This window comes from Cnephaeus nilssonii, assembly GCF_951640355.1.
Source record: "Cnephaeus nilssonii genome assembly, chromosome: 11".
Lineage (NCBI taxonomy): Eukaryota > Metazoa > Chordata > Mammalia > Chiroptera > Vespertilionidae > Cnephaeus > Cnephaeus nilssonii.
The window spans coordinates 54,095,678-54,123,130 of record NC_137082.1 but is presented as its reverse complement, the minus strand read 5'-3'; the positions used below and the strand labels follow the sequence as shown (position 1 = coordinate 54,123,130).

The 27,453-nt window shown below is 53.4% G+C and overlaps 1 protein-coding gene across 3 annotated transcripts in view; it reads right to left on the bottom strand.

The window, feature by feature from the left end:
• The window catches only part of CTDP1 (CTD phosphatase subunit 1), a 34,669-nt gene that overhangs the window by 5,312 nt on the left and 1,904 nt on the right, over nucleotides 1-27,453 (bottom strand). For 2 of the 3 annotated variants that reach the window (XM_079783384.1, XM_079783385.1), the window contains exons 2-12: nucleotides 24,456-24,539; nucleotides 23,933-24,026; nucleotides 22,174-22,302; nucleotides 19,463-19,613; nucleotides 17,967-18,057; nucleotides 16,055-16,221; nucleotides 14,658-15,620; nucleotides 14,202-14,343; nucleotides 13,320-13,523; nucleotides 6,308-6,470; nucleotides 211-398 (exon numbers count right to left, since the gene is read on the bottom strand). In XM_079783384.1, the coding sequence (XP_079639510.1) occupies nucleotides 211-398; nucleotides 6,308-6,470; nucleotides 13,320-13,523; nucleotides 14,202-14,343; nucleotides 14,658-15,620; nucleotides 16,055-16,221; nucleotides 17,967-18,057; nucleotides 19,463-19,613; nucleotides 22,174-22,302; nucleotides 23,933-24,026; nucleotides 24,456-24,539 (2,376 nt within the window). Of the gene's footprint in view, nucleotides 1-210; nucleotides 399-6,307; nucleotides 6,471-13,319; nucleotides 13,524-14,201; nucleotides 14,344-14,657; nucleotides 15,621-16,054; nucleotides 16,222-17,966; nucleotides 18,058-19,462; nucleotides 19,614-22,173; nucleotides 22,303-23,932; nucleotides 24,027-24,455; nucleotides 24,540-27,453 lie in introns of those variants that run through there. The other variant, XM_079783386.1, reaches the window with a different exon arrangement.

The window sequence follows — 27,453 nt, the reverse complement described above, 5'->3', positions numbered from 1 at the left end:
CGGGTGACAACGATCCAGCCATCTGGTCTGTGAGCCCGGGGGAGACCTGCCTGTGGTTGTGGAGGGAGCATCATGTCTGAGCAGAGGTGCCGGCTCTCCCGGGGACAGTGTGGGGGCCTGGGCCCTGCTCCTGCTGAACCCTCCCCCAGGGCAGCCCTCCTTCTCATCCAACCCTCACTCTCGCCCACCCTCCCCGGGGTCCACCCTCACCTGGGCCCCCGGGTCTCCGGTGCACTCCTCTCGCTGGGTGACTTCGACTGGAGTGCGTGCCCCCTCTGGGCTGCTGGGGCCTTGGGCTCCCTGGGCTGAGGTGCCCCATCCTGCTCCTCCTCCTGCTCCTCTGGCTTCTTCTTCTCGCTGTCGCTGTCATCGCTGCCTTCTCCTAGGATGTCGTCCACCTGCCAAAGGGCCAGGAGTCAGCTCACAGATCAGCTCGTAAAGAACCGCACGCGCGTTCCTCCGGGGGATGCGTTACCTAGCAGACACACTTTCAGCACACCCTGGGGCCACGTGTTCCATGCTACTTTACGCTCCCACGCCGGGCTATGGTAAGCTTGGTCCAACACCACCGCTGAGGAACGTGGCGAGGCTCAAGGGGGGTGGGGGGGCACAGCCTGGGGGTCACTTCTGGGTGTGTGACTCTGACAGGGATCTCACATCTAGCGCACTAACGGACTTTATGGTGAGCGACTGGGTGTCCAGATGGAGTCAGTGGAACCTGCGCCTGTTTTTTCCAAGAGCTCCAGGTTGAACCATTTATGGACGTGCTGGGTGAGGCTGACGAGAGCAAACAGTCTCCGGCTGGCAGGGCTGGCCCGAGTGACTCGCCGACACCAGCACAGGCAGCGGGGAGAGAGGCCAGAGGCCGATGTCTGCAGCATTCACACCGCTCCGCCAGCACTGCCAGGACCCCGCAAAACATCACCCCAAGGCCAGGGCAGAGCAGGCGAGGGCAGAGCCAGGAACCCCCAAACTGCACTGTTGGCACCATTGGTGCCAGTAACCCAGGGGGCTGTTGGGCTCACTTCCCAGCTCAGCTCTGCTCCCAAGCACATGGAACTGGCTGATTCCAGTAATGCAGGGGTGGGGAACCCTTTTTTGCCAAGGGCCATCCGGATGTTTATAGCATTATTCATGGGCCATACAAAATTATTAACTTAATAATTAGTCTGCTATATTTGGTCAAACATTTAACTCATCCCTAATGCCTTGGCAGGGCCAGACCAAGTGATTTTGTGGGGCCTTATACGGCCTGAAGGCCAGACACTCCCCACCCCTGCTGAGTAACAAAAAGCCACTGGGATAGGATTCACCTGCTTGACCTTGGGAATGACCTGCGAGGTCTCCAAGTCCTTTAACTGGAAGACAGGAGTAACAAGCGCAGAGTCTAGCCAGCGCTCTACTCTCTGGTGATGACTGGGACACTGTCATGGGCTCAACAAGTCTGCACCAGTACCTGTTTTCTCTGTCCCAAGTTAACCCTCGACAGAAAAGTGTGTGCCCTCTGCACTGAGCCTGCTGCTGCGCGATTCCAACAGAGCCCTGAGCCAGGGAGGATCCCCTGGTGCTCCCTCCTCACACAGGGTCGTGTGCACTTCCTCCCTCCCACCCCACACACCTGCCCTAAGGGGGTCAGGAGGCATTCTGAGGGCCCAGGAGCTTCTCTGAATGAAGTAGGACAATGGGCTGCAGGGCCTGCAGGGACACCACCAAGTAAAGCACCCCAGATGGTCAGGAAGCTAAAAATTCTGATTAAAGAGAGCTCCCAACACAGAGCAGCCTCGACCAGGAACCAGCTCACATCAATGTCAACACCTTCAGGCTCTCACCTCCAGCTTCCAACAGACCGACTGCAGACCCAGAAACAACAGCGGAGCCCCCAGACCCACTGACGTTGCTACACACAGTGGAGGCTTTGCTCACAGGTTCTTAAGCATCACCCACGGTGCCGCTTGCAGACTCACCCGAGACGTCACTGACACTTACCCTCCTGGTATATTTAACGGGTATATTTACTCTCTTTGATAAGCAAACCTCCTATTAGAATGTTCTATTAATTCTGTATCCTGAGAAGAGCCATCATTTGAGCAAAGGATCATGAATGTATTATGAACAATCCCAACCTATGATGCAACTGGAACGAGGCCATGAGAGTGTGGCATCCCACCGTCCCCAAAGCTGCTGGGAAACCTGCTCGTCTCAGCTTTCTAAGGCCAGTGGAAAATGTGCTGTTTTACTCAGAGTTAATGACAGCCCAGCATTCTGCCAGCACAGGGCAGACCTGCCGGCAAGCTGGGGAAGCAGCTCTTTGAGGAGTTCCCAGGTGTGCCAGCCCCGCACCCAACAGGGCTGTGTGGTGTGACGCTGTCAGGCTGAAATAATGGGGTCCCCAGGACCTCGAGAAGGCCCGGAGCCAACAACACCGGTGAAGCTGCACGCGGACAGACTCTGGCCCATGTTGGCCTCTTGGGGCCGGGTGACCACCTCAAGACACTTTGGCTCGTCCCATTAACTCACCAGAGAGCAAATCCATGTATCACTTTCTCCAAGGACACGTATTAACACATGCAGACCGGACCAGAGGCACGAGCTCACGGTGCTCACAGAAAGAAACAAGTTCAGCAGAGTGCCCGTCCTATAAAACACAGGCCCTGGTCTCAGGACGGCAGAAGGCCCTCTGCTGAGCTGGAAGGGCTGCCTCTGCACAGCACGGGGCCGGGCGCCTCCCGCTGCCGAGCCCCACAAACACCGATGACACAACTGGCCCTGGTTTGGCAAAAAGCTCTTTTTCTGAGTGAAGCACTACGCACAACTCCCGGTTATACACACAGTATAACCACTTGGCACCAAAATGACTAACAGGAAATCACACTATACGTGCATATACTTTATAATTTTTAAACAAAAGCAAGTAGAGATTCTGTCTCAGACCTGGGTTTGCAAGGACGCGGCTCTAAAATGCTGGTGTGCTGCTGGGTGCACTATGAGGACAAGTGTCTAAAACAGCTCTGGCGTCAGAAGGAAGTGGGCACGGAAATAATGGACCGGGGTGCTGAGCTCTGCACCGGACTCTGGAAACACCAGATGTGGTGTGGAGTTCACAGCAGGCGAGTACACTGCAATCTCCTCAACACGATCCCAGCCTGTCTAAGAGCCCCCTCTGGTGGACGAACACTACAACAAGCCGAGTCACGGCACAGGTGAGCACTTCAGGACAATGCACAGGTGTGAGCACAGGTGAGCATGGGGACCTCAGAGCAAGGCGCAGGTGAGCACAGGGACCTCAGGACATGGCACAGATGAGCAAGCTCATGTTCACAGTCACACTTCCCAGGATTATCCATTTACTGAAAGGAATAGAGTGCCACCAGGTAACTAAACAAAACCATGCCAGGTGACCTGGGTAGATTCCTAGAGCTTAACCGTATTTGCCATGAATGTTTTGCAGAGTCAACATAAGGAATTCATGCAAAAGACGCTGCGTTGACTAAGAGGTCACTGGCGGCTAAATCAGGATGGAATGCGTCCGCAGTGGTGAAGCTGAAGCAGCAGGTACCCTGACTCACCTCCAAGAACAGAATCTTATCTGAAAAAGGACCCTGGCAATAGGGGGGACGCAACGGCTCTGATTCCGGCTTCCACCTGTTCCAACCTGTCCTCCCCTAGTGACAGGTGCTGGGGAGCAGCGTCACTACCTCTGGGTCAGGACACGCCCCGCGGTCTGCGTGCAGAGGGGTAGTTCGTGTTTATGTGTCCCCCGCACCTCACAGGACTGTTGTGACTCCTCTCCTATCTGAGGCTCCCAGTGTGCGCGCAGAGCCCTCGTGCGATGCAGGAGGCGGCCGGCAGACCTCAGGCTGCACCTTTATGACCAGCACTTGCCGAGACGACGCGACAGAGGGAGAGGTCTGGCATGGTGTGGAGGCACCACCCGGTCCACGGTTCTCCTCGCTGGCCAGGCGACACCTACACTTGGGGGGGTTCTCTGAAACGCCCCGAGTGCTGGGTGGTCAGGAAAGGAGTGCAAATCCCCAGGAGGCTGACTCATGGTAACAAATAGCAGACACGCCCGTTGGATGGTGAGAGGGTCTCCTGACACCCTGGAGTCTCACGCGTGTCCCCTCCCAGGGAACAGACTCTGAAGGACGGGCCCCTCTGATGGAGCCACTGGCTGCCATAGATCCAGGGTGACCGGAGAGCCAGGAGCAGCTCTGCCCCCACTGCCCCTGCACAAGAGCCACATGTCCCTTCAGTGGGTACCAGCTGGGGCACGGGCCATCATGTTTGACTAAATTTTAAGAAAGAGCAGACTTCTCTCTGCTCAGCTGCTTGGGGCGGCTCTACGGGGCCTCCCTATGGATACAGCCTAGGGACAGCAGCCCAGAACAGCACCGCCCGCCACTCCCAGCACGCTCACGCCCCCACTTTTCCCAGCCCTCTCGCCATGCCGTGGGGGAGGATGAGGACACGCCCCAGGCTCCCCAGGACGGAGGAGCCCCAGAGAGAAGGAGCGTCAGCTCCCACTCAGTCAGGAAGCGTGGACCACACCCCCACTTCCCAGGTCACCTGCCGCCCACAGCACTGGCGTGGTTTCGTGGTGGAGATGAAACAGAACCCCCAGTCTCCTGACACACCCTCTATCCTCACTCCTGTGCTCTCTGGGAGAGTCCAGGATGTCTCTTGCCTTCAATTCCTCCTGTTCCCAACAGCAGTGTTTAAAGTTTTAAGACTAACTTTTATTTCTGTAAGAAAGATTAGTTTCAGAGTGAGTGATATATAACACTTTTATTTGAGATTAAAATTTCAATCCCTTTGATATGAAGCAAACAAGAGTTAAAAATGTTGTCACTGCCTGACAAACTGGGCAGTGTGTCTGTACGTCCAGCAGTGAGGTTACCCATGACTGACCGGGGGGATGGCCGGGTGGCCAGGAGGAGAGCAGCGAGGTCCCAGGTGTCCTCCTCCTAAGTGGACAGCATGCCTGTGGAAGGGACATCTAGACCTGGGCTTAGAGAAGTAGCGTTGAGGAAATTCTTTTTTTTTTTTTTTAAATCCTCACCCGAGGACATTTTTCCCATTGATTTTCAGAGAGAGGGAAAGACAGAGAGAAATATCGATGTGAGAGAAACACATCGATTGGTTGCCTTCTGCAACCCTGACTAGGGCCCGGGCCAGGGAGGAGCCTGCAACCAAAGTACGTGCCCCTGAACGGAATCAAACCCGGCACCCCGGTCCGCAGGCCGACGCTCTATCCACTGAGCCAAACCAGCTAGGGCAGTGGTCGGCAAACTTCGGCTCACGAGCCGCCGTTTGCTGCTCTGTTGACTAATGAGTTTGCTGACCACTGGGCTAGGGTGAGGAAATTCTTTTATTAGAGAAAACATCTTTATGAAACAACAGCTTGTGTACAGGCTCAATGTTCTCAGAGGCAGGTGATGGAAATTGAGGAATTGGGCCCGTAAAAACTGGGTTTAATGGTCACAAAAAAACTCTCTCTGAGGATGGTAATCTGAGGCTCTGGTGAGGTTCTATATGGAACAGACCATTTACATTTTCCTGCTGTTGCTGAAAATAAACTGAAATTCTGTATTCCTCCTCTGCCCAGCACTCCCAGTGAAACCGAGTGATCTGTCTGCATGGCACCATCATGCCAGGCGATGAACACTGAGGCCAATGATCTGTCTCAGCGCCTGTCCCACCCAGGGGCCTGCTAGGAGTCAACTGCTGCTGTGTTTACTGGGATGTGTGACGTGGTTCTCTACATTGGCCCTTCAAACAAGCCAGACCAAGATGCTGTGCTAACAATGTACAAACGGAGACCCTGATGGGCATGACCCTTCCCCCAAGGGGCCTGGCCCGTGACAGGGTGTGGGGCATAAGGGCCAGGGGAGGACCCCAGACCAGGTGGACCAAGAACAGGCTGACGTGAGAGCTGTGGTTTTTAGAGATGAACCAGGAGACAGACAATACTGACTTAACATGGCTGTTAGGCAGCATCCCTGGCCTCCATCTGCTCGATGCCAGGAGCACCCCCTTGTCAATGACAAGCCCAGATGCTGTCAGGTTCCCGGCGGAGGGAGGGATTGGGAGGGCCCACCATGGAATCACAAACGGATGGAAGCACAAACCCCACAAACCCGAGGTAGTGTACTTATTGCTGAATGCTGCCGACACACTGATACATCACTTGATTCTGTTGCCCATTTCGTTTCCTAGAAACAAAGTGCTAGTCCCAACCCACAGGCAGGATGCTGGGCCCCAGTGGAGCCGGCTGAGGGCACAGGCCCTGGCACGCTGAGGGTCTCACCTCTTTGTCCATACTCTCTAAATCCTCCTTACACAGAGTGTACAGCGGCATGGTCTCTGACATGCTGGGCTGTCGCTTTCTTCTAGAAGGACCAGGCTGTTCTCCATCAGGATTATCTGGCAGCTCTTCACCAAACATCTGCTGCTGATGAGGCTGAACAGCTCTGAAATGAACATTTTAGGTCCCACATGAGGGAAGGCACTTTTCCAGCACTGAATCAGATTCCTGACTCGGGACAGGTAAGTACGCACGCACGCACGCAAGCACGCACACACACGCACAAGCACACACAGAGACCATCCTAGTTATGGAACATGCTGCCTCATCTCACTAGCTCGAGGCTGCTCGTTTCCTCCTGTGAAAGCCAACACCCACCGCCACCCCAGAGCATCCACTGGGCTTCACTGGTTTTAGAACAAAGAGCAAATAGGAAGAGTGACGATGAAAAACTTCCTAGAGACCAGCAGGAGCTGTTATTTATCCTCAAAATAAGGTTGAGCAAGCTATAAGATTTAACAAAACGAAACTAACTACTTCTATACTATCCAGGCTATAAAAACAGGAAATGTGATAATGAAGTGCAGAAACAGATGCATCTGTCCACAGAGAACAGGAAAAGGTACCATGAATTCCGTATCCAAAGTTGGGTTAAATTATTAAATATTAATACAATAAACCAACCAGCAAAGACCAAGAGGCTCTGCCCAAGAGCCGACACCAGGCTCGTGTCAGAGATGTCCCACTACGTTACAATTCGTTCTGTCTGAACCAGCTTTGAAGCTTCCCTCTACACACACTCGTCTCACCGGTCAGATCTCACGGTCACACTCTCACACCTGTCACGGCCATGGGATTTCAGGGGCTCGTGAAAGCTGCAGTTACTCTCCTCTGGGCACTGTTTTTGGAGTCAGCTGCTCTGTGGGGGCCTGGAACCAGACAGACACCACAGGTCCAATCACTGGGACACTGACGACATTGTAGTAAAACCTCATTCTTTTGAAGAAAAATGGAGGTAGTAAGTCTAAACCACAAAATCAAAAAGCAGCAACTGTATTAGGCTAATCAAATATTATCTAAGGAAGGGAAGATTTCTTTAGACCTGGAAACATAAAGGACAACCTGAAGAATGCTGATCTTGGCTTTTTCAAGTCAGACTAAGTTGACCCTTGAGTAACACGGGTGTGACCTGTGCGGGTCCACCTACTCTCAGACTTCCTTCAATGAACACCTGCTGTTTCTGACCTGAGTTGGGAATCGTGGATGCAGAGGGGCCGACTGTGTGCACTGATCTAGGCTGTTCTATAGAGGGGACTTGAGCACCCCTGGATTTTGGTGTCAGCCCTGGAACCGATCCCCTGTACGTACCCAGGGACAACTATGTTCTGGGGAGTCAAAAGTTATATATGGATATTCAACTGTGCAGGTCGGCGCCCAATTCCCCCCACGGTTCAACGGTCAGCTGCATATTCCCGGCCTTGTCAGCGGCCCACCCACCAACTCGAGTGCTTGATACTTATTCTCTGATGTAGACACCAGGCCACACTTCAGTTCATACCCACTTACTGTCAGTTCCAAACACCTAGAGCTCCAACATGAATATGGAAAAGCAGCAAAGGAATCTTTTTACTAAAAATAAAGATATAGTTTCCCTTCAGAAAAACGGTTCCGGAGTTTTAACAAAAACTTGAAAGGATGAGAACAAGCAGAAAAAGGCAGGGGGCCCCCAGACCTAGGGGTGCGTGGAGCTGAGCTGAGCTGAGCCTGGGCTGTGGCTCCAAGGTGCATAAGACCTTGCACATCGGTCACCAAACAGGGTCCCGAGGCCCTCAGGGCACCTGCAACGTTCCAACCCCTTGTCCTGAGAGGCAGTGAGGGTAGAGGGCCTATTTCTTCCTGCTTTTCCACCCAAGAGTAGATCACAACAGGCTGACACACAGGCGGGGGGACCACTGTCCGTGCTAAGCCAAAGATTCACAAAATGCAAACAAGCCACTCTTCTCGTTCTATTTCTTTTTCAATTTGGAGAGCAGTTATCCTTTAACCAGCAGCTACAAGGACACTTAGATAAAACAAACAACAGCCTCAGTAAGGAAACAGAAGACATCAACCAACCAACCAACAAGATGCACTGGGCGGGTTCAACGTCACCACAGAGGGAACAAAACCAGTGACCTTGAAGATGGAACAGAAACCATTCAATCTGAACAAGACAGGAGACTGAAAATGGAAAAATGAACACAGCTTTGGGGACAGTTGAGACGGTAACAAAGGAGCCGACATCCTGTCACTGGGCACAGCCTTCAGGTCAGGGGTTGAATGAGTCCCAGACAGGACAAAGCCCCACAGCCACGCCACACACTTCAGACTCAAGACAAGGAAAGGTCATGAAAGCAGTGAGGGAAAATGTTCCTTCACCCACGGAAACCACAGTTGGAAGGACAGGCAGGGAGGAAGCACAGGGTCTGTCGATGCGGACAGCATGCAGGAAGCTGCCCTGGGACAAGGGAATGGACTTCCTCAACTGCAGACCAGTCACACCCAACGTCTGCTCCAAAGATTCAGAAACAGCAAAATTGCACAGTTCAATGGACGACAGGGAACCAGAACAGCCCCTCTGGTCCTGATTGGTCCCTGAATTCCAGTGTGCAGCCAGGCATGACCCGCTCCCCCCCAACTCTCCCTGCCCCCCTCAACCCTCGGACTCTGTGGACCACACACTAGACCTAAAACCTCTTAAGGTGAAAGGTAAGAGGAAACCTCAGGACCTGGGATGAGGCAGAGCTGACAAGTTGACACCAAAAGCATACTCATGAAAGGAAATCGACAAATAATCTCATCAAAGTAGGCACTTGTGTTCTGCCAACGACTGTAAGACGGCAGGAACAAGGGCCAGAGTGCGACAGTCTCTTGCAGCTACAGAAGTGACGAAGGGCTTGTAACCAACTCTGAAACTTGACGGTAGAAACAAGCAATTCAGTCAGAAATGGGCAAGAGAGAGAGAGCCGCTCCTGCCGAGGGCGCACGGTGGGCTCTACACACCGACCTCGAGGAAATGCCAGTGAAACAAGGGACACACCTCATGCTGGGCGATGCCGAGAAGGGAGGAGCAGTGTTGCTGCTGGGGCAAGAGAAGGTCCCGCCACCTGAGAGCTGGGGCCGGGCAGGTCCTGACGGGACCAACACACACTGAGCACCAACCCGGCAGCCACAGCCCGCAGTCACTCCGGAGAAACACGGGGCACACCCCGACGTCCACATGGGTGATGGTCACCAGGAAGCAGGGCCCAGCAGGGAGGGCACAGTGACGGCGCAGAAGACTCTTGGAATCCCAGGGATGGCGACCGGATCTTGGCAGCCGGTGGGCGGGGACATGCCTATGGCTACAAAGAGCGTCAGGAGGCCCCGGGTGAGGAGCACCCGTGTATTCACTATGTCCCTGTCCCCATCCTGGCTGTGAGGTTGGGCTGCAGTTTGCAAGATGCTACCGTTGGTGTCAGCTGGATCTTTCTATATTATTTCCTACAACTGCGTGGGATTCTATAACTGTCTTAAAAGAAAACCTTGCTCTAGCTGGTTTGGCTCAGTGGATAGAGTGTCGGCCTGTGGACTGAAGAGTCCGGATTCAATTCCGGTCAAGGGCACATGCCCGGGTTACAGGCTCAATCCCCAGTGGGGGGCATGCAGGAGACAGCCTATCATTGGTTCTCTCTCATCATTGATGTTTCTGTCTATCTCTCTTTCTCCCTTCCTCTCTTAAATCAATAAACATATTAAAAAAAACCCTTTAATTAAAAAAAATCAAATGTTCACAATGAACTACACACAGTAATGATGGATAAATAAAAAGGAATTCAGAATTTCAGAGGATTTGCAATGCCGAGAACTTGGGGTTCCTCCTGGTCCTGGTGTCTCCACACCCCCAGGCTGGGACCACCATCCCTAAGCTTTGCCCATCACATGGCAACTCTTATTGGCCCTGGCCTCAGCACAAGGCGAGCTGTGCACTGTGCTGGCTGTGATGGAGGCTGGCTGCGTGGACCGCTCTTACTCCCATTCCCACACACAGACCTCGTAGGCGAGAGGGAAGGTTCTCACACACGCTGCCAGCAGCCAGGAGAGTGCCACCTATCCTCACCCAGGACCTGACTCCAAGCTTCCTGCATGGACCAGCCCCCGAGCCCAGAAACAACACATCTCAGGGAGAGCTACAGACATTCAGTTCTCAGAGCCTCCAGGGAGATGAGTTCCAGGTGCCTCAGGGCTCTGGGCACAGAACAGGCCACGTCACCATTCTTGGGATAAGGAAAAGGGGCTTCCTCTCCCACAGCCCTCAACACACAGGAACTACAGGACCAGTAGGAGCCAAGAACTGGCGAGTGCCCTGATGGGCAGTGGCACGGGCTCTCGAGGTCCACAGCCCTCAGTTTCCGGACGTGGCAGTCTGCACACCTTGCATCTGAGGTGCTAACCAGACAGGGACAAGCTCTAAGTGCCGGGCAGCCACGTGTGGACAGGCCCAGATACTTACCCGCCAGGACTCCATTCTTGCTCCTTATCTAGACCACCCCCCAAGGTGCCATGGCATCCCCACTGGGTCCAGGGGATGCCCACATGGGACCGCCACTCAGCCACTCTCGGGCTCAGCCACCATGGCCACTGGGCTCTAGCTGTCCCACCACAACAGCAGCCAACACAGAGGGTCACCTCTCCCTGTCCTTGTGAAAGTAGGGAGAAATCAGAGAGCATCAGTGACTTCCTGAAGGAACGCTGTCCTTGACCTGGCCCCGCCCCGTCTGCTGCTCAGGAAGCCACTGCTGGGACAGCCCTTTCTCAACCATCTTCCCACCCCTGACCGAGAGGCTACCAGGGCGGCGCTGCAGTGTCCCCGGTCTCGGGTCAAAGCAGAGCTGGACGCCTGGAAGGGTCGGAAACACAGAGCTGAGGTGTACCCGGCACTCCGTCTGGGTCTCCTCTTGAATGGGGAGCTTCAGAAAGGAGGGCAGCCTCGCCCTTAAGAATGACTCAGCAATAAAAACAAACACACACCACACTCTGTGGTAGCGGATAAACACAGGGCCCATCCGAACACCTGAAAGTCCATGCACATCAGAACCTAAGCAAGAAACCACGCCCCTCTGAACCTCTCTGGGACAGTAAAATACAGAGCTAGAAACCCACACTTAATTTTTTTGCAGGATAACCTGAACGAGAGTTCCTCTGAGATACCACAGAAGCCTTTCTGCCTTAGGTACACGTCCTCCACGAACGCGGAGGGGAAGTCCGTCACCGCTTTAGCTGAACCTTTAATGGAGCAGCAATCGTCTACCTGCTGCTCTGGCGACAGAGGATGGCAAACATTTGCTCACCTGGGTGCTAAGGAAAGGCTATACTTTAAAAAACATATATACCTGAAATGATACTGTTCACCACAGAATTTTTAAAGAGAGGGTGGAATACAGATGAAATCCATCGTGAGAAATGTGTCAAGAAAGGTCTGAGAGTGAATACCACACATTATAAACGTTTGAGCCCTAAGTGCCGACAACAAAGGAAAATACCCAGCACTCCATATATCCACAAAGGGTGAGGGATGCAGTCCAGCTGGGAAGAACCCTGGCCTCCTTCATGGCAACGGCAGCAACTACAGGACGCTTTTCTAACTCAACGAACATTTCCCAGAAATTCACAAAAACCCAGGAAGGAAAAAAAGGGCAAGTTAAGACTACAAAGGGCAGCTTGCTGAAGTGAGATCCCAATGGTGAGTCGAGATGAGAGAAGGCAACAGCCTGGTGACACGGCAGATGTGACCTGACACCTGCACCTGCTGGTGGGACTGCAAGTCCCAGCAAACTTGGCCAATCACTGGCACCACTTATTAAAGGGACGCACGACCTTTCCTGGATATTATCATGACTGGAGGTCACAGGAACGCAAGCAGCAGCATAGAGGTCAAATGTAACTCCTTAACTGGTGGGATTTAATAGTGATGATGCTTTTAGTTACAACCAATCACCAAACAAAAGCCCAACCCAGGGTGTCTGTCACACCTGGGGCCCCACAGCAGGGTCAGCGGACACTTTACCTGGCCTTCAGGGGTGGCTCTATGTCCACTCTGAGTGGCTCAATTGGACTCTGAAGTGTCACCATGTCCAGGGGAAGGCCAGAGGGAGACATCAATGGCCACTCCCAGTGTGGACAGCTGCTGGGGGCAGGGGGAGGGGCGCGGCGCTTTCCAGAGGGAGAGGGGACATGATGCAGGGCCACAATGCCACACCAATGGCAGCTCTTTGAAACGCCAACCTCAGACCCCTCATTTAAATCTCAGACACCGCCCCAAGACTGTTTACACAGTGGGGGGTGTGGTCCTCAAACTCGGGATCCTGTCAGCACAGAGGAAGTGGAGGGCGCACCTGAGACTCAGAGGGGCGGTTCGCTCCACAAGTGCCCTGCCCCCTTGGGAAGCACAGGTGCGGGTCCACTTGGGCATCTCTCCTGCATGTCCTGCTCACCCCATCGCCATCACCAGCCCATCTGGGCTGTGTGGAAGTGGGCAGGTGACCAGAGAGGCTGTGCTGCTGAGCTGGGGCAGCACAGCCCAGCACAGGCCCAAAGCTGCCCTTCTCCCTCACGACAACTATCTGTCCTGTGGAAGGGACAGACCTGGTGGGCCTGAGGCATCAGGGTCAGGCCCAGCCCCCCCCCCCCCCCCGGCTCCCCCCGCCCCATCATCTGCTGTGATATGGCCAACAACGGCCCATGTGTGGTCAGCAAATGAAACGGCTCATGGAGGGCGACACTGAGCCAGTGTGAGCGAGCCAGTGCATGGCAGCTGACACAAACACAAATGTATGCAGAGAGGCCCGAAGGGGAAGTGGGGGAGGCTTTTTCACATCAGCAGCCAGAGCCCTCAGCGGCAGCCAAGTCCAACTCAGCACCGGATGCACCCGGCCCACCCGAGGGAAGCCCTGCCAGCAGGTGTGCTCCGCGGCGCGGCGCGGCACGGCAGACATACCTGAAAGAGGATTGTCCCGTGTGGATCTGCAGGGAGCCGGGGGGCCCGGGGCTGGTGGTGCCCTTCCGGATGAGCTTGCCCGTGCTGGCGTCGTAGATCCGGACATCGGGGCCGGGCTGGGCCTTGGGGTGCACGGGTGTCGGATGGAACAAGGCAGCTGGCAGCGCACCCTGCCTGTCGGGAAAGGCTGCGGGACTGTCCTCCCTGCGGGTGAGAACAGGCCATGAGGAGCCAGGACTCATGGGGGGATGCAAGACGCCCTACACAGGCCCATGAACTGAGGCCTCCCTCCTCTGACGCTCAGAGCCTGTGCAGATGAAGACGTGGACACCACTCATCGTAACTTCTAGGGCAGAGCCCTGGGCAGGACATCACACAGCACGGGGACCTAAGTGCAGGCTGCGTTTGTTGTTTCCCTCATGTCTGTCCCAGGATTTCCCTCTAAATACAACATTCAAACTCTTTAAGAATAGGAAGCATTTTTCAAACCTTTATGGAAAAAAACAACAAAAACCAGGCTCTATTACATATTCCTCGCCACGGCTGAGCCTCTCCCAAGGACTCTACAGCAGCTGTGTGGCTCATATAACTTCCAGCAGTTGTGAAAGAAACACACAAACTAGATTCACTGCTGACAGCCCCACTGCACAGTCACAGGACAAAACCTGTACTTCTTCCCTAGGCAGTGACGGTCACCTTTTCTGGATAACCTGTTCGCGATGGAGCCTGGAGGAGCCACAGTGGGGCAGGCAGGGCACAGGTGGGAGGGCTGAGAAAGCCACGCACCGAACATTGGGGATGCCGTGTGGGTATGCGAGCAGCAAGGCTGGTGGCCAGGGGTGGGCTCTCGAGGAGACGGGGCCGAGTCTGCGGGCAGCTCACCTCTGCACTTTGCCGTAGTCCTCGCTCAGTGGGAAGAGCTGCTCCTCCACCTTGTCCCACCGCTCCAGGCAGCTCCACAGCCAGTCGGGGTTCACCACGTGCAGCTGTCCGCACGCCTGGGCCTGCCGCACCTTCTCTGTGCCTACAAGAGGGGAGCAATGGCCTGGCTATTCAGGGACCCAGTACAGAGCCTAAGGCATGCACCCAGGACACGCCCACATGCATACCTAGGCCCAAGATGGGCAGACAGAGTACCAGTCCAAATAGGACTTAGCCATTATGTAATTACCAGAAAGATGCTTCTGAAAATTCCACATGAAACAGGAGCCCTGCTAGTTTCAAAGAATGGCTGCAGAGGCCAATGTGGATGCATTCTACTCCATGAACTCCCTCGGTTGTCCTTGCCCCCACCCCGGGCAGGACCGAGGAAGGCCTAGTGGCTGGCTGGCCACTTACCTGCCTTTGCAGCAATCAGGTGGGTGGCCCTGTCAGGGGCGTCAGGGTCTAACACCAGCTGGGTGAGGATCTTGGCTCCGAGGGCCGTGGCATGGTAGTGCTCTCGCGTCTTTTCCACCGGGAAGTTGGTGGGATACAGCCCACTGAATATTATGGCAACGTCCGCCAGTACTCGGCTCTTGAGCTCAGGGACGATCTTCCGTATGTCGGGTGCCTCCTGGGTCTCGCCGCGCAGATAGCGGTCGTACCTGGCATAGTAGTCAGAGTGCACGCGGGCGAGGATCTCCTCCAGGTGGACCAGGTGGTCATCGCCATCATCGTCCTCCTCCTCGTCGTCCTCCTCCTCCTCCACGCTCTGGTCCAGGGACTCGCCCACCGTGATGCCTGACTGCTCACTGTTCTGGGACTCCGTCTCGGCCTCCTTCTTGTCGGCAGAGCCACCCGCCAGCCCACAGAAGCTGTCTCGCTCGCCCTCCTCCTGCAGATCAGGTTGGACTCCGGGCGCAGGCTCTCCACAGTGATTCGGCCGTGTGGGCCTCTCCCCACCCGGGCCCGGGGCGCCGCCCTGCTGCATGGCTCTCCTGGTGTCCTGCGCAGCCTTAGGCTTCTTCTGGCTCTTCTTCTCCCCACTTTCGCCATCAGAGGTGGTGGAGGACTGACCCTCCGACTCACTGCTGCTCTCACTGTCACTGGATAAGTCAAAGTCCAGGTCACTGCCTACTGTGCCCTGAGCGGGCTGCTTCTCCACTGAGGTCCGACCCTGCTGCTGAACACACACTGGGGGCCCCCTACCGTCCACCAAAGGGGCTCGGGCAGCAGGCGAGGCCCAGTCCCCGTTGAGTTCCCTCATGGGCTTCCCAAGGCCGTTACTCTGCTCGATTGCAGAAACTGGCCTTCCCTCCTCAGGGTCCTTAATGGACGGAGCTTGATCTGCGATGTCAGCACCTTTGGGAGGATAATTCACTGCAGGTGCACACAAAAGGAGAGGTTACCATGATTTCCAAGAAATGGGAAAATGCAGGACGTATCCGCTACACCCTGCTTCAGACAGGCCATCGAGCTGTCCACTGCAGGGACGCTGCTGGGTCCCACTTTCTCCCAGCCCAGACCTCTCAGTCCTATTTTAGTGGCTGCAGCAATAATTGCATACCTCAAAACTTTTCATTTAATCCTACTCAATTGGAAAAATGTTCAAACTGTACGATTAAGAAACAGAAACAAAATAATATCATGCCTTTTAGTATAACATAAACACAACGGCCTCTGTAATACTGAAATACAACAAGCAGCAACAAAGTGAGTCCTGAATTCAGAGCAGTCACAAGGCAGGTGAGAGGCGGAGGAGACAGTGAAGCAAATGCTAATACTTCTCTGAGGACTAGAAGGGAGTTGCCCACCTTTCTTTCTCGCCGGAGGCTCCCGGGACCCTGGGGGAGCATTGATGTCCCCTGTGCCCTGAAAGTAGACGTATTTCTTTACGGTGATCAGATTGGGGGCGAACTTCCAGACATCTTCTCGGTCATCAATAATGCAAACCATTGAGTCTCCACAAGGAAAGAGATTTCTAGAAGTAAAAATGTATCAGAACTACTAGCATGATTTATAAAAAAGAATCATCAAATAAGAGTCTTAACTATCTTACACGTAACCACTAGACAGCAGACTAATGCGAAACAGATGCAAAGTACAGAAGGGCTTTTGTTTAGCTTGTGTTTAAATTGTTTCCAGAGAAGGTAACATTAAAACAGTCACAGTTTCCTCCACTGTCTCTGCTACTTCTCAAGGCAGGAATCGGCACTCTCCTTAGAAGACCAGAGAGGAAGGAGAAAGCTCCAGTCCCGACAAAGCCTCGCGGACAAACTTAAATCAGTGGCCACGTCCCAGTACAACTTCATTTACAAACATAGGTTATCTGCCTACAGGCCAGAGTCTGCCCCCACCTGTTCCCAGGTGAGGGCTTTCAGAGAGAGAGAGGCAGGAAGGCTCAGCCTTGTTCAAACTCAGCTGTTTGAAAAAGCTGTTCCCTGAAGTTCCCAAAAGGTGACTTGTACTCCCCAAAACTACTAGTGTGTGTGGGGTGAGCAGAAATATTAACAAGGGTCTAAAGGCCATCCCTGGGTGCAGGCATGCTCTGCTACCTCACATGGTCTCCTTAAATTTCATTTTTGTCCACACCCCTGAGATTCAGAGAGCTGGCCCATAGCACTCAATACTCAGAATGACGACTGCTTCTTGCCTGTCTCCAAGATCGGGGGATAAACCCAGTAGAGATGCCTACCACTGTTCAGAGTCTCTACTGCTAATAAATAATAAAGGCTACACTACCCAGGAAAAAATGTTCATGTGTCCAAAATTAATATTATTTTTCTGAGTCCATTTTCCAGAAGAACATAAGCTAGCTAAAACAGCTCAGTGGCAAATGCCTTCCAGCACATTTAATTCCAGATGGGGGACTGCCGTGTCCACTGTGGAGCAGGCTCCTTAGTCACCGACACGCTCGCTCATTTTCCTTGTCCACATCAACCTGCTCACTCTGACGCTAAGGAGCAAACACACAAGGTCTGTTTCTGAAACAAATGCTTTTACTTTTCCTAGTGCACATTGACTTGAATGGGTCTCAGTCGTGTGGACACCCCAAATCTGAACTCGAAATGTTAGATGCAGGTGGCAGACACCAGCCAGGAGGTCACTGAGGCCACAGCTGTTACTGCCTTACTATCCAGTCTCGTTAGTTCTACCTGACACTGGGTAGAAAGGGGGACATTGCTCATATAGAGAAGACATTTCTGAGAATATCAAAGAGCCCTGTGATTGGGTGGGATGGCCCAGTCGCAGAGGGATAGACAGGACAAGACAGGAAGGGGGGTGGTGATGGGAAGGGTGGGAATAGCAGAGGGGCAGATGAAAATGTGACCTAGGCTCTCCTAACATTCCCAGTGTTAACAGCAAGCCAGCTCTTGAGGGATCGTGAACCTGAGATGCCAACACCTTCTTTAAACTTGTGACTTGACAGACAGCCCACCTTGTACTTGGGGAAGCTCTGGGCGCTTTCTACTGACACTGTCACCTGAATTTCCTGTGCCCCCCAGCCCTGCTCTCAGCTCCTTCTCTCCAAACCCTCATCCTCCCGGGCTCCTGCCGCTGTTTGGACATTCAGGGAGAGGCAGGAAGTAGGGGTCTGGTTAGAAGACAGTAGCAGAGACAGTGGCAGAAATGCAAGAATAAACACAATTACTGCTCGATGCTCCCAATGCATCTTCACAATGGGAACCGACAGCAAGCCTTGTGATGAACAGAGCAGGTACGTACCTGAGGTTCCCTGTTTTAGAAAATGGGTCGATACACTCGTCCCTCGATAATATTCGGTGAGAAAAAAGCTTCTTCTCAGGGTCTAAAAAGCCTTTGAAAAGAAAGCAGGATAAAGGTCATGTGTGTCTAAGATGCAAGAACGCTCCACTGTGCATACGGTGAAGACCTTACTGTTTCTTTAGAATCAGAGACACAGAGAATTCTATGAAGTAGTTACATTAACCTTCACATGTCCCACTCACTTATCCCAATAGCCACAGCAGCCACATGCTAAAGGCAAACATGTTGAATTTTAGTTACAAGATGAATTACTTTAGTATGTTGCCTACATGTTCATGATTACAATTTCCTAAAGGGCACTAAATGTAAACAGGGGAAGAGAAATTCATTTCTCCAGCAACAACAAAGGACCAAGACCAACCAATAAAGAGAATTTCAAGATGCTGAATCTAACCATCGACATCTAATACCGAGCTGTGACCATGTCATATTGCAGGTACTAGGTCTACCTGCAGTCAGTGGGGCTGGATCCCAGCTGTCCCCAGGGAGGTAAAGCCCACACCCTACACTGCCCCCAGCTGTGGCCACCGTGGGCAATGCTGCATGACCCAAGGGCTGCTGCCTCCATGCACTGAGCTCAGCCAGCACAGCCCGACGTCTGCATCAAGACAACAGGTCAGTGCTGAACTGCCACACTGCGTGCTCCTAGTAAGATCGCCTGTCTGCACCTCAAGTGTTAAGTGCAGACAGACATAAGCAATGTGGCCCCATAAGTGTTTCCAAACCAATCAGTAAAACATCTTAAGTTCACTTATATATAAGACTAGAGGCCTGATGGATGAAATTCGTGCAACAGTAGGCCTTCTTTCCCCTGGCTGCCAGCACTGGCTTCCCTCTGGCACTCAGGACCCGGGGTTCCCTCACAGCCTTGGCTTCATCCGGAAGGACGTCGGGGCTAACTAGCATATTACGCTTTTATTATTATAGATGTTTATTTTCCCAGGTATCTGTGGTCCCGACCAACTCCCAAACTGGCCCATGACAGCAGCCAGTCCATCTAGACGCAGGCAGGTGGGGAGGGGCTGCCCAGGAGAGCAGTGGCTTAACTTTAGAGACTTAACACTGCCTGGCCAACCCCAACCGCCAGCTTCCAGGGAGGCTGACAGGGAGCTTCCTTCACCTTCAAGAAAGCATGGCGGGCCTGGCCATGGTGGCTCAGTGACTGAGCATCAACCTGTGAGCCAGGAGGTCATGGTTCGATTCTTGGTTGGGGCACATGCCCAGGTTGTGGGCTCGATCCCCAGTGTGGGGCATGTAGGAGGCAGCTGATTAATGATTCTCTCTCATCAACGTTTTTATCTATCCTTCTCCCTTCCCCTCTTCGAAATAATAATAATAAAAAAAAGCAAGCAAGCAAGCATGGTGGACAGTAAGAAATAACCCAGTTTCAGTGTTCAGGCGCACCACACACAGCTCAGCCGGAGTCGCCCGCTCACCTGCGATCGTGTGTGCATATAGCCGGCTGCCGAAGGTGAAGACATGAAGCTCGTACAGCCGGGCGACCTTCTCCAGGAACTCCCTGCAGTGCGGACGCAATCGGGTGTGCAGCATCGGCTCACCCCGGCCCAGCTGGAAGTGTAGGATGCCCTGCGGAGAGCGAACGCCCAGTCAGCAGAGGACCCGAGGGCATGGGCTCCACCGTCAGGACAGGGGTCCAGGTATCGTGCCAACTTACCAGGCACACACGATTTCCTTACACATGCTCCACGGGAGTGAGCTCAGCCCCCTCTGCTGTGGCCACTCACACAGCAACTACAGATGACAACACGTAACTGCCTACAGAACCACTGCAAGTACCTCTAGTAACTACCTATGGCAACGAGGGCAACTATCCTATATAATCCTACACAATAAAAGACTAATATGCAAATAGACTGAACGGTGGAACAACCGAACAACCAATTGCTATGACGTGTGCTGACCACTAGGGGGCATGTGTGGAACATGGCGGGCGTTGGCCGTGGCAGGATGGTGGAGCAGGTGAGTGGGGGTGCCAGACGAAGGCGGGGCACCGGTCGCTGTCATCAGGGCAAGCCTCTGGTGGTTACTGAAAATTCTTTGCTCCTATGCACCGTGGTCCCGCCCAGTGTTTGCACCTGCTGCCGGCGCCAGCCCTGCTCGCACCCACTTCCAGCGCCAGCCAAACTTGCACCTGAAGCCGGCACCAGAGCCACTGCTCGCACTCACTGCCAGTGCTGGTCCTGGTCCCGATCACTCGGCACCATCAGTGGGTGCGAGCGGTGGCTGCCGGCCCTGATCGCCCCGAGGGCTTCTCCACCACCCCCTGCTCCTGAGGGGTGATCGGGGCAGGAGCTGCCGCTCGCACCCATTGACGGTGCTGTCCCCACTCACACCTGCTGCTGGTGCCGGCCCCAATCACTCCACGCTGTCAGCAGGTGCGAGCAGGGCCGGCGCCGTCAGTGCGTGGGAGCGGCGGCGGGAGCGGGGCTGCCGGCAGACAGGACTGGGGGCTGTGGCGGGAGGGGCTGGGCAACCGTGTGGCGGATGGGTTGAGACCTGCCCCTGTGCCCACCACAGCCTCATGGCCCACAGTTCAAGGTGCATGAATTCGTGCACTGGGCCTCTAGTCTGTTATAAGTACAGACTACCTGTGACAAACACCCACAGGAACCAGCTATCACAACTAAGACAACTACCCAGTCACTGCAGTGTCACTGAAGGGGTGTGAGGACACCAGCAGACCCTCACACATCCTGACTACTGTGCCCACTCTTGTTAATGATGCACAAAGTAATGTCACTCATGTCTTTGTTCCTTCAAATACTGACATTTGTCAAACAGCAGAACCACAGTCGGCTTAGAACAGGTTCCCATTAATCTGCTGACAGTGTCTTCCCCAGTTATCAATGAAAGCAAGCCACAGGTTCCTATATAAGCTAGTCTACCTCACGGACTATTTTAAGACACAGCTTTATTAACTTATAGACACATCACAGAAGCTGAAACAGCATTCTAAACCACCTCAGCAGACAGGTAAAATTAGGAATACCGACTTGCTTATACACGATTAATAGGCAAATAGGCTCCCTCTCCTCAGGAAGTAAACTCTGATCTTTTTAATCCTATTTATCATTAATTTTCTCAGTAAAAATGCTCTAAACAACAATTATAAAGGAAAAGTAACCAATCTTAGGCTTAGTTAACTTTTCCCATTTCTAAGTGAGTCAAAGCCCTCGTGATCAGGCTGTTAGAAGACTAGGAATGAAACCTTATAAACAACTTCCACCCCACTCAACAGTTAAATAGTCCATGAATTGCAATAAACACCCTTAAAGGCGCATGTTATGTAAATATGTCTGAAGTCGTCAGCAGCGTCCCGGGTCAGCAGCAGCATGTGGGGGGCTCTGGGTGGCCGGCAAAGCCCTGTCATCACGCTGTTACTGAGCCCAGCAGAGGGATGGGCCCGTGGGCAGGGTGTGGCAGCACTGAAGCCCTAGCAGTCGCAGAGGACTGGCCATGCAGATGCTGACATTTGCCTTCTGGACCACATTAGCTGAGAAACTGGCATGTTACAACTAGCTCAACTGTCTTATAAATGCCCGACTTCAAAGGCACGATAAACCCGTGTGCCAGCCTGGTCTGGCCCCTCTGTCAAGGACACCTTCCCACAGCGCTGTCCTAACCAGACTGCTGAGCTCTGTGGACACGAAAATCCGAGCACTAACAGAGGGCTACACAGCAACAAAGAAGTGAAAGATGACGATATCGGTGATGCTGGTCTCCAGGTAATGACAGCAGGAGCTGACACCTGCCTGGAAACAGCCACCTGCAACAGGCATGCAGCCTTCTGAAAGGTCCAGAAATTCAACTTCTCAGCTCTACAACTTCTGGGCACAAAGTTGAAGTAGCATTCCGTCCTTGACCCATTCTCTGTATTTCGCTGGAGAATTCATGCAGGGTGACGTCCAGACTCACCTACAGCCCGGGTGCAACTGCACTGCCCCCCATTGCAGACATTCCTGAAGAGCACACAAATCTGCTCTTCTCCCCCAAAACCGCCCCCTTTGCTGTCCACTCTGCCTGCCCCCTGGGCCTTCCAGGCCTGCAGTTCACGGTGCTGAGGACCGTGTGGGGGACCTGCCTGTGGCACAGGCCCTGGAGGAGCCCCGAGGGCCGCCGCACTCACTTTGTTTGACATCTGCTGGCACTGCTGCTCGGTGGTGTGGATGAGGGTCTGGTCCAAGTCGACCATGAGCACCAGCTTCCTGTTCCGATGCAGTCGTTGCTGGTCTTCCCTCCCTAGCTGCTCGGCTTGCTGAAGTTAAAATGAAAAAGGAAAAATGACAATGCAAGTATATCTGGATCCAAAATAAAATTCAATTTCATTATGAAAAGCAGGTGGAAGCTGAGCATATTCTTCACTGCCCTCTGCACTGCCTGCCAGTGGACCCACTGCTGTCCAGACCACGTGGGGCCACAGGGCGACTCCCCTGCTGCCTGGAGCCTGCAGTGTGTACCACACCCCGCAAGGCACTCTGCCTTGTGACCCTAATTCTGTCATTTCACGAAAGGTGTAAACCAATGGAAAAGGAGGTAAAAGGAAGTGGTGGTTCCTATAAAAATGTAGTTGGATGCTGTGGAGCAACTCAACACCGTGAACTGCAGAAGGAATGGGCAAAGTGGGACGGTAGGCAGGGACAGGGACAACTAGGACACGAGGTGCAGCAGCAGGCATGTGGGATGCATCTCAGGTGCCCGCCGCTCGGCGCTGGGCTTCACCTTGGAAGAGGCCCAGGTGGGTCCTGGAGACGGCGTGGCCCAGATGTTGCCCGCACGGGCCAGCGGGGACACTGCTCTTGGAAGGGCCTGGTCCTACCACACTCAGCCGATGAGGGGACTGATGTGGGCCCGTGACAAAGACTTTGGGGCCTGCATCACTACCATTTCTCACTGTAACTCAGTTATACTGTCAACAAACGCCGGCTCTCATTAGGTTGCACAGAATTCTAACCTCTGTTCCTGAAGGGACTGAAGCCAACAGTGGTTCTGTGATGGCAGGAAATGGGGGACACTCTTCTCTTTAATCCTCCAGCTCCCTAGTTCTCTCTCTCTCCCCCTCCCACCTACCCCACTACCCCAATGTATTTACATTCGTTTAAAGTCCAGTAATTCAGAAAAACTTGAATCATGTACCTGGTATTTTGTCCTTCTCATAAAAAATAAAGTAGGTATCACTTAAAAGCACAAGTCTAAAAAAAAAACCCTGTAACAATGTATCACCTACTCACACAGATGCAGAACTCTGAAAATGCTTTATAACTGAGTTTTTATACAACCCCAATAGACCTGTTCCTGTGCTCTGTCCTGGCGATGCTCACTCAGCCCATTAGACTCAGACCATAGAAACATGAGGTGTCAGGTGTTCTTGGAATGCATGAAAGGAACGGATATGGTAAAACTCCAAACTTCCTATCTGTGCAGACACCTTCAACTCCTGGGCAGCTGGGCCTGCTGGTACACAAATGCACAGGGGCCCCCCTAGGAGCTCTGAGGCCTCTTCTGGGTCCCTGCACCCCTGTCTGCTCCACCAGCACTGCCGATGCCCTCGACTCTACCCAGGTCACCTCTTACACAGCCACCTGTCCTGGCGGCAGCTGCTCATGGGCTCTAACCCTGGCCCTCAGCCTCCCCGACCAGATCCGCTGGTCGCAGCATGTGTTCACATGTCTAATCCCTCCAGCCCAGACCTGGCTCCAGGGGACCGGAGCCAAAGCCCTAGAGAGCAGGGAGCCAGATGCCTCCCAGGTGGAATCACTTGGGAAAGAGACAAGTGCAACCCCCATGCTCGTCGTCCTCCCAGAGGTCACGTCAGATAAAGGTGACCAAAGCCCTGCACGTTCTCCGGCTGCCCTCTCCCTGCTCTGGAACCCACGGGCGGCACTCACCTCGGAGCTCACCATCAGCTCCGGGACACTGTGCACCATCGACACGGTGGCTGTGGACAGTGGCATCTGCTGCCTCCCGTTCTTGCTCTGCAGCCTGCGGAAGCGAGAGGGCTGTAAGGTGGTTGCCTTCGGCTGCGGACCAATGCAGTGAGCACTTTCACTTCCATTGTGGTCGATGTGCTGCTGGCAACTGCAGAACGTCGTCCACTTAAAACACATGGGAGACTGGCCAAACGATTACGTTCCAGTCCCTCACAGAGCTCTGCTGAAAACACACTGATGTCACCCTGACACAGGCACTCCATGAGGGAACAGCCAGGCACAGCACCCCCTACGCACACCGTAGGATCAGAAACGCATCTCTACTCACTAGTGCTCCCCTCCCACAACGGGTGAGCGGGTGAGCTGACCTTAGAGCAGTCAGGTTCCCAACCCCATACCCGTGCCCTCCACCCTTCACCTCGGTACCACGGTCCCCCTTCCAACATGAAAGGCACTATGCTCACGCCGGGCCAGTACTTACTGAGTCAGGTCTTGGCCACACTCGGCGCACAAACCCTTCATAACGACTGGGTGGCTGCATCCTTCGACTCGCACCAGAACCGCTCTAGAAATGGGGGGGCAAAAAGCAGAAATCAGGAAGGGAGACACTGGGACTCTGGTTTCTCACTACTCTCCCTGAGTGGGAGGAAGACCTGGCTGCTGCACGCCTCCCGGGGACTCCCGTGCTCTGGCTGTAAAATGGAGGACGGATGTCTCACCTGTGGGCTCCACTCACCTAAAACACAACAAACCACATAGAACAGGTGCAGGAGCTGAAAATGTCCAAATACTCTTACATTTATGATAAACAATCTACAAAAACTGAAACTTTGTTAATACAACAAGGAACAATAATACCAACAATAAGTGGCTGCCTCCCCAGTGTTCCCAGTGCAGAGAGGCTGATGCATCTGCACTTCTGATAGACTACTGCAACAGTTCCAGTTTCTACAAACACAGAAATTACTATTTTCTTTGCATGGGTGGGGCCCAGGGCGAGGGCCTCGCTGTCCCGTGTCTGCAGCCTCTAACCCCAGCGCTGATTTGTCCCCATCACCTTATTCCTCTCCCTGGAGCATGCTCTCCCCAGCTATTAACGCCATCTAAACCTCTAGCCAAAAATCTGCTTGTTTCCTGTCTTAAACAAGCAATAAGAGGAACAGACCAGCCGCTGCACTGGACCCCACAGCTCCTCACAGCGACCTTCCCAGAAGCCTTTGCACCTGTCCCCAGCTTACTGTCCACCCACTCTGGGCACCCTGCATTCCTCATCTCTCACCAATGGTCTTCTGCCTCTGCTTTCCAGAGCTGGGGCGCTGCCACTCCACCCTCACTCTCGCCCCTCCCCCTTCATGTGGCTCCTCAGCACCCCACCCATACCCAAACCCCACCCCCACGTGGGCACCCCTTCTTCCAGTTATCCAGGCTCAGTGACCCTCACAGGAGCACCAGCACCCTCTTCTCCAATCCCACCCACCTCAGAGGACACTTGCCCAGCTGCCGCAATAAGGTCCCACCCACTTTCCCAGACCCCCTTCAGTGCTAATTCAGGTTCCATTCCTACTGGGGCCCTCCCTCACCTGAGAACATGTAGCAGGTAGCAGAGTTAGCAAAGGGACTTGAGGCCTTTCCCAAAAGTCACAGGTGCATTTTGATCCCTGGCTAATGGGTCTTTTGAAGGAAGCCTGTGGGGCCCTGGAACCTGCTGTTTGCCCCTGGGAACACGGGTGGCAGGTTTTGTGAGAAACTGAGCAAACGGGTTCGTTCACCCGTCTACAAGGTTTAAAAGTGCCGATGCTGCTTACGTTTACTACAGGTTCTGCGGTCCTGCTACCCCGAGAGAACACGTGGGCCACACACCCCAGTGAGGAAGGGCTGCAGTCTGCATTTATTCACTTTCCTTACTTTTAAACTAAAACTTACGACTTGGAGGATATTTTTTCAGGAATTCCCCAAAAAATGTACCAGGATTTCATCAATTGCCCCTAATAACATTAACCCGAAGACATACTTGATGTGTCTCTATTTCAACCAATAAACAGGTTGAAATGCTTTACAAGGTATAGGTTTCCAGTCTGTAGCCTGCCTTTTCGTTTTCTTAACTGTTTTTTGAAGACGGAGTTCTTAGTTTTGATAAAGTCTAATTTATCTGTATATTTATTAAGAAGACTATCTTGCCTAGGATCACTAAGATTGGATGGGAACCCAGGGTAGGACCATTAACTTATAGGCCAGTGGTTTTCAACTTTTTTCATCTCATGGCACACATAAGCTAATTACTAAAATTCTGCGGCACACCAAAAAAATACCAGATGGCCATCGGTGGTTGCTGTCATTTTTTTGTTTGACAATCTAAGGGAAAAGAGGTCAGTGCCTCTGACTAAACAGTCAGGTATTGCATGTTTTAAAAATTCTTGGGGCACACCAGTTGAAAATCGCTGCTAGAGGATTAACTCTAACTAAGGTGGAAGGAAGCTTCCAGTACAGCCCCGGAGAGAACGTCTGGGTCTTAACAGATGATGAGGAAGCAGGTGAGAGGCTTGAGGCTCCCGAGGTCAGAGTAGGAAGAGCATAGAGCGGTGGCTTTGAGACCAGAGGGTCCAGCTGAAGGGCACTGGGCACAAAGTGAGTAGGCAGGTAGACAAGCCCCATGGCACCAGAGCAGGTGCTACTTGCCAAGGGAGCTGGCAGAACACACAGACAGTGCCACACGCCCCAGAGTAAACCTGCCTACTGAAGACCGACTGGACCCAGGGAACATGGAAGGAGAGAAACAGAAGGGAGATAGAAACAAGAACAGGGGGTTCTCCTGGGAACCAGCAAGTGAGGGACAGGGGCCATGGCAGAGGGCATAGGGGAATGCAAGCCAGGAAGTGGACGGGGCCAGGGTGTCACCACCAACAAGGAAACAGACAATGATGGGCCTTTGGGGAGCCCCAATGATTAAGGATGGGCAGAAAAAAGAATGACAATTAGAAAGAAATCAGTGTCACAGAGGCTGCACAGCCAGACCCATGACAGACATCAGGGAGGTACCATCTCAGAGAAAGAGTGTCAATGTTAAATGCCCCTAAGAGGAACCAGATGAAGTTAAAATACATGTCTGGATGAGGGAGATGCCCTTATCTTGACTGAGTGGTTGTTTCTAAGACTCACCAAACTGCACCCAAACACATGCGCTGTACTTGCTGGTCACAAACACACGGACCTAGGCCACTGGATATATCGATAGAGTTGTCGGTGTCCTTTCAGAAAGACCCTCCGGCAGACCACAGCAGGACAGAGAGAAGGGCCCAGACTGCTCCCAAAGGACTCATGCCGGCAGCCCTCGGGTCCCCTCCCATCTTCCCCCCACACCTAGATGGCCCTGCCCCCTAGCCAGCTTCTAACTTGTCCCCTTATGACCAAGGGAAGCCCACACAAAAGCCACTTTCCTGTCCCCCTGCAGACCCCTGGGACCTCACCATACCACTCCACAG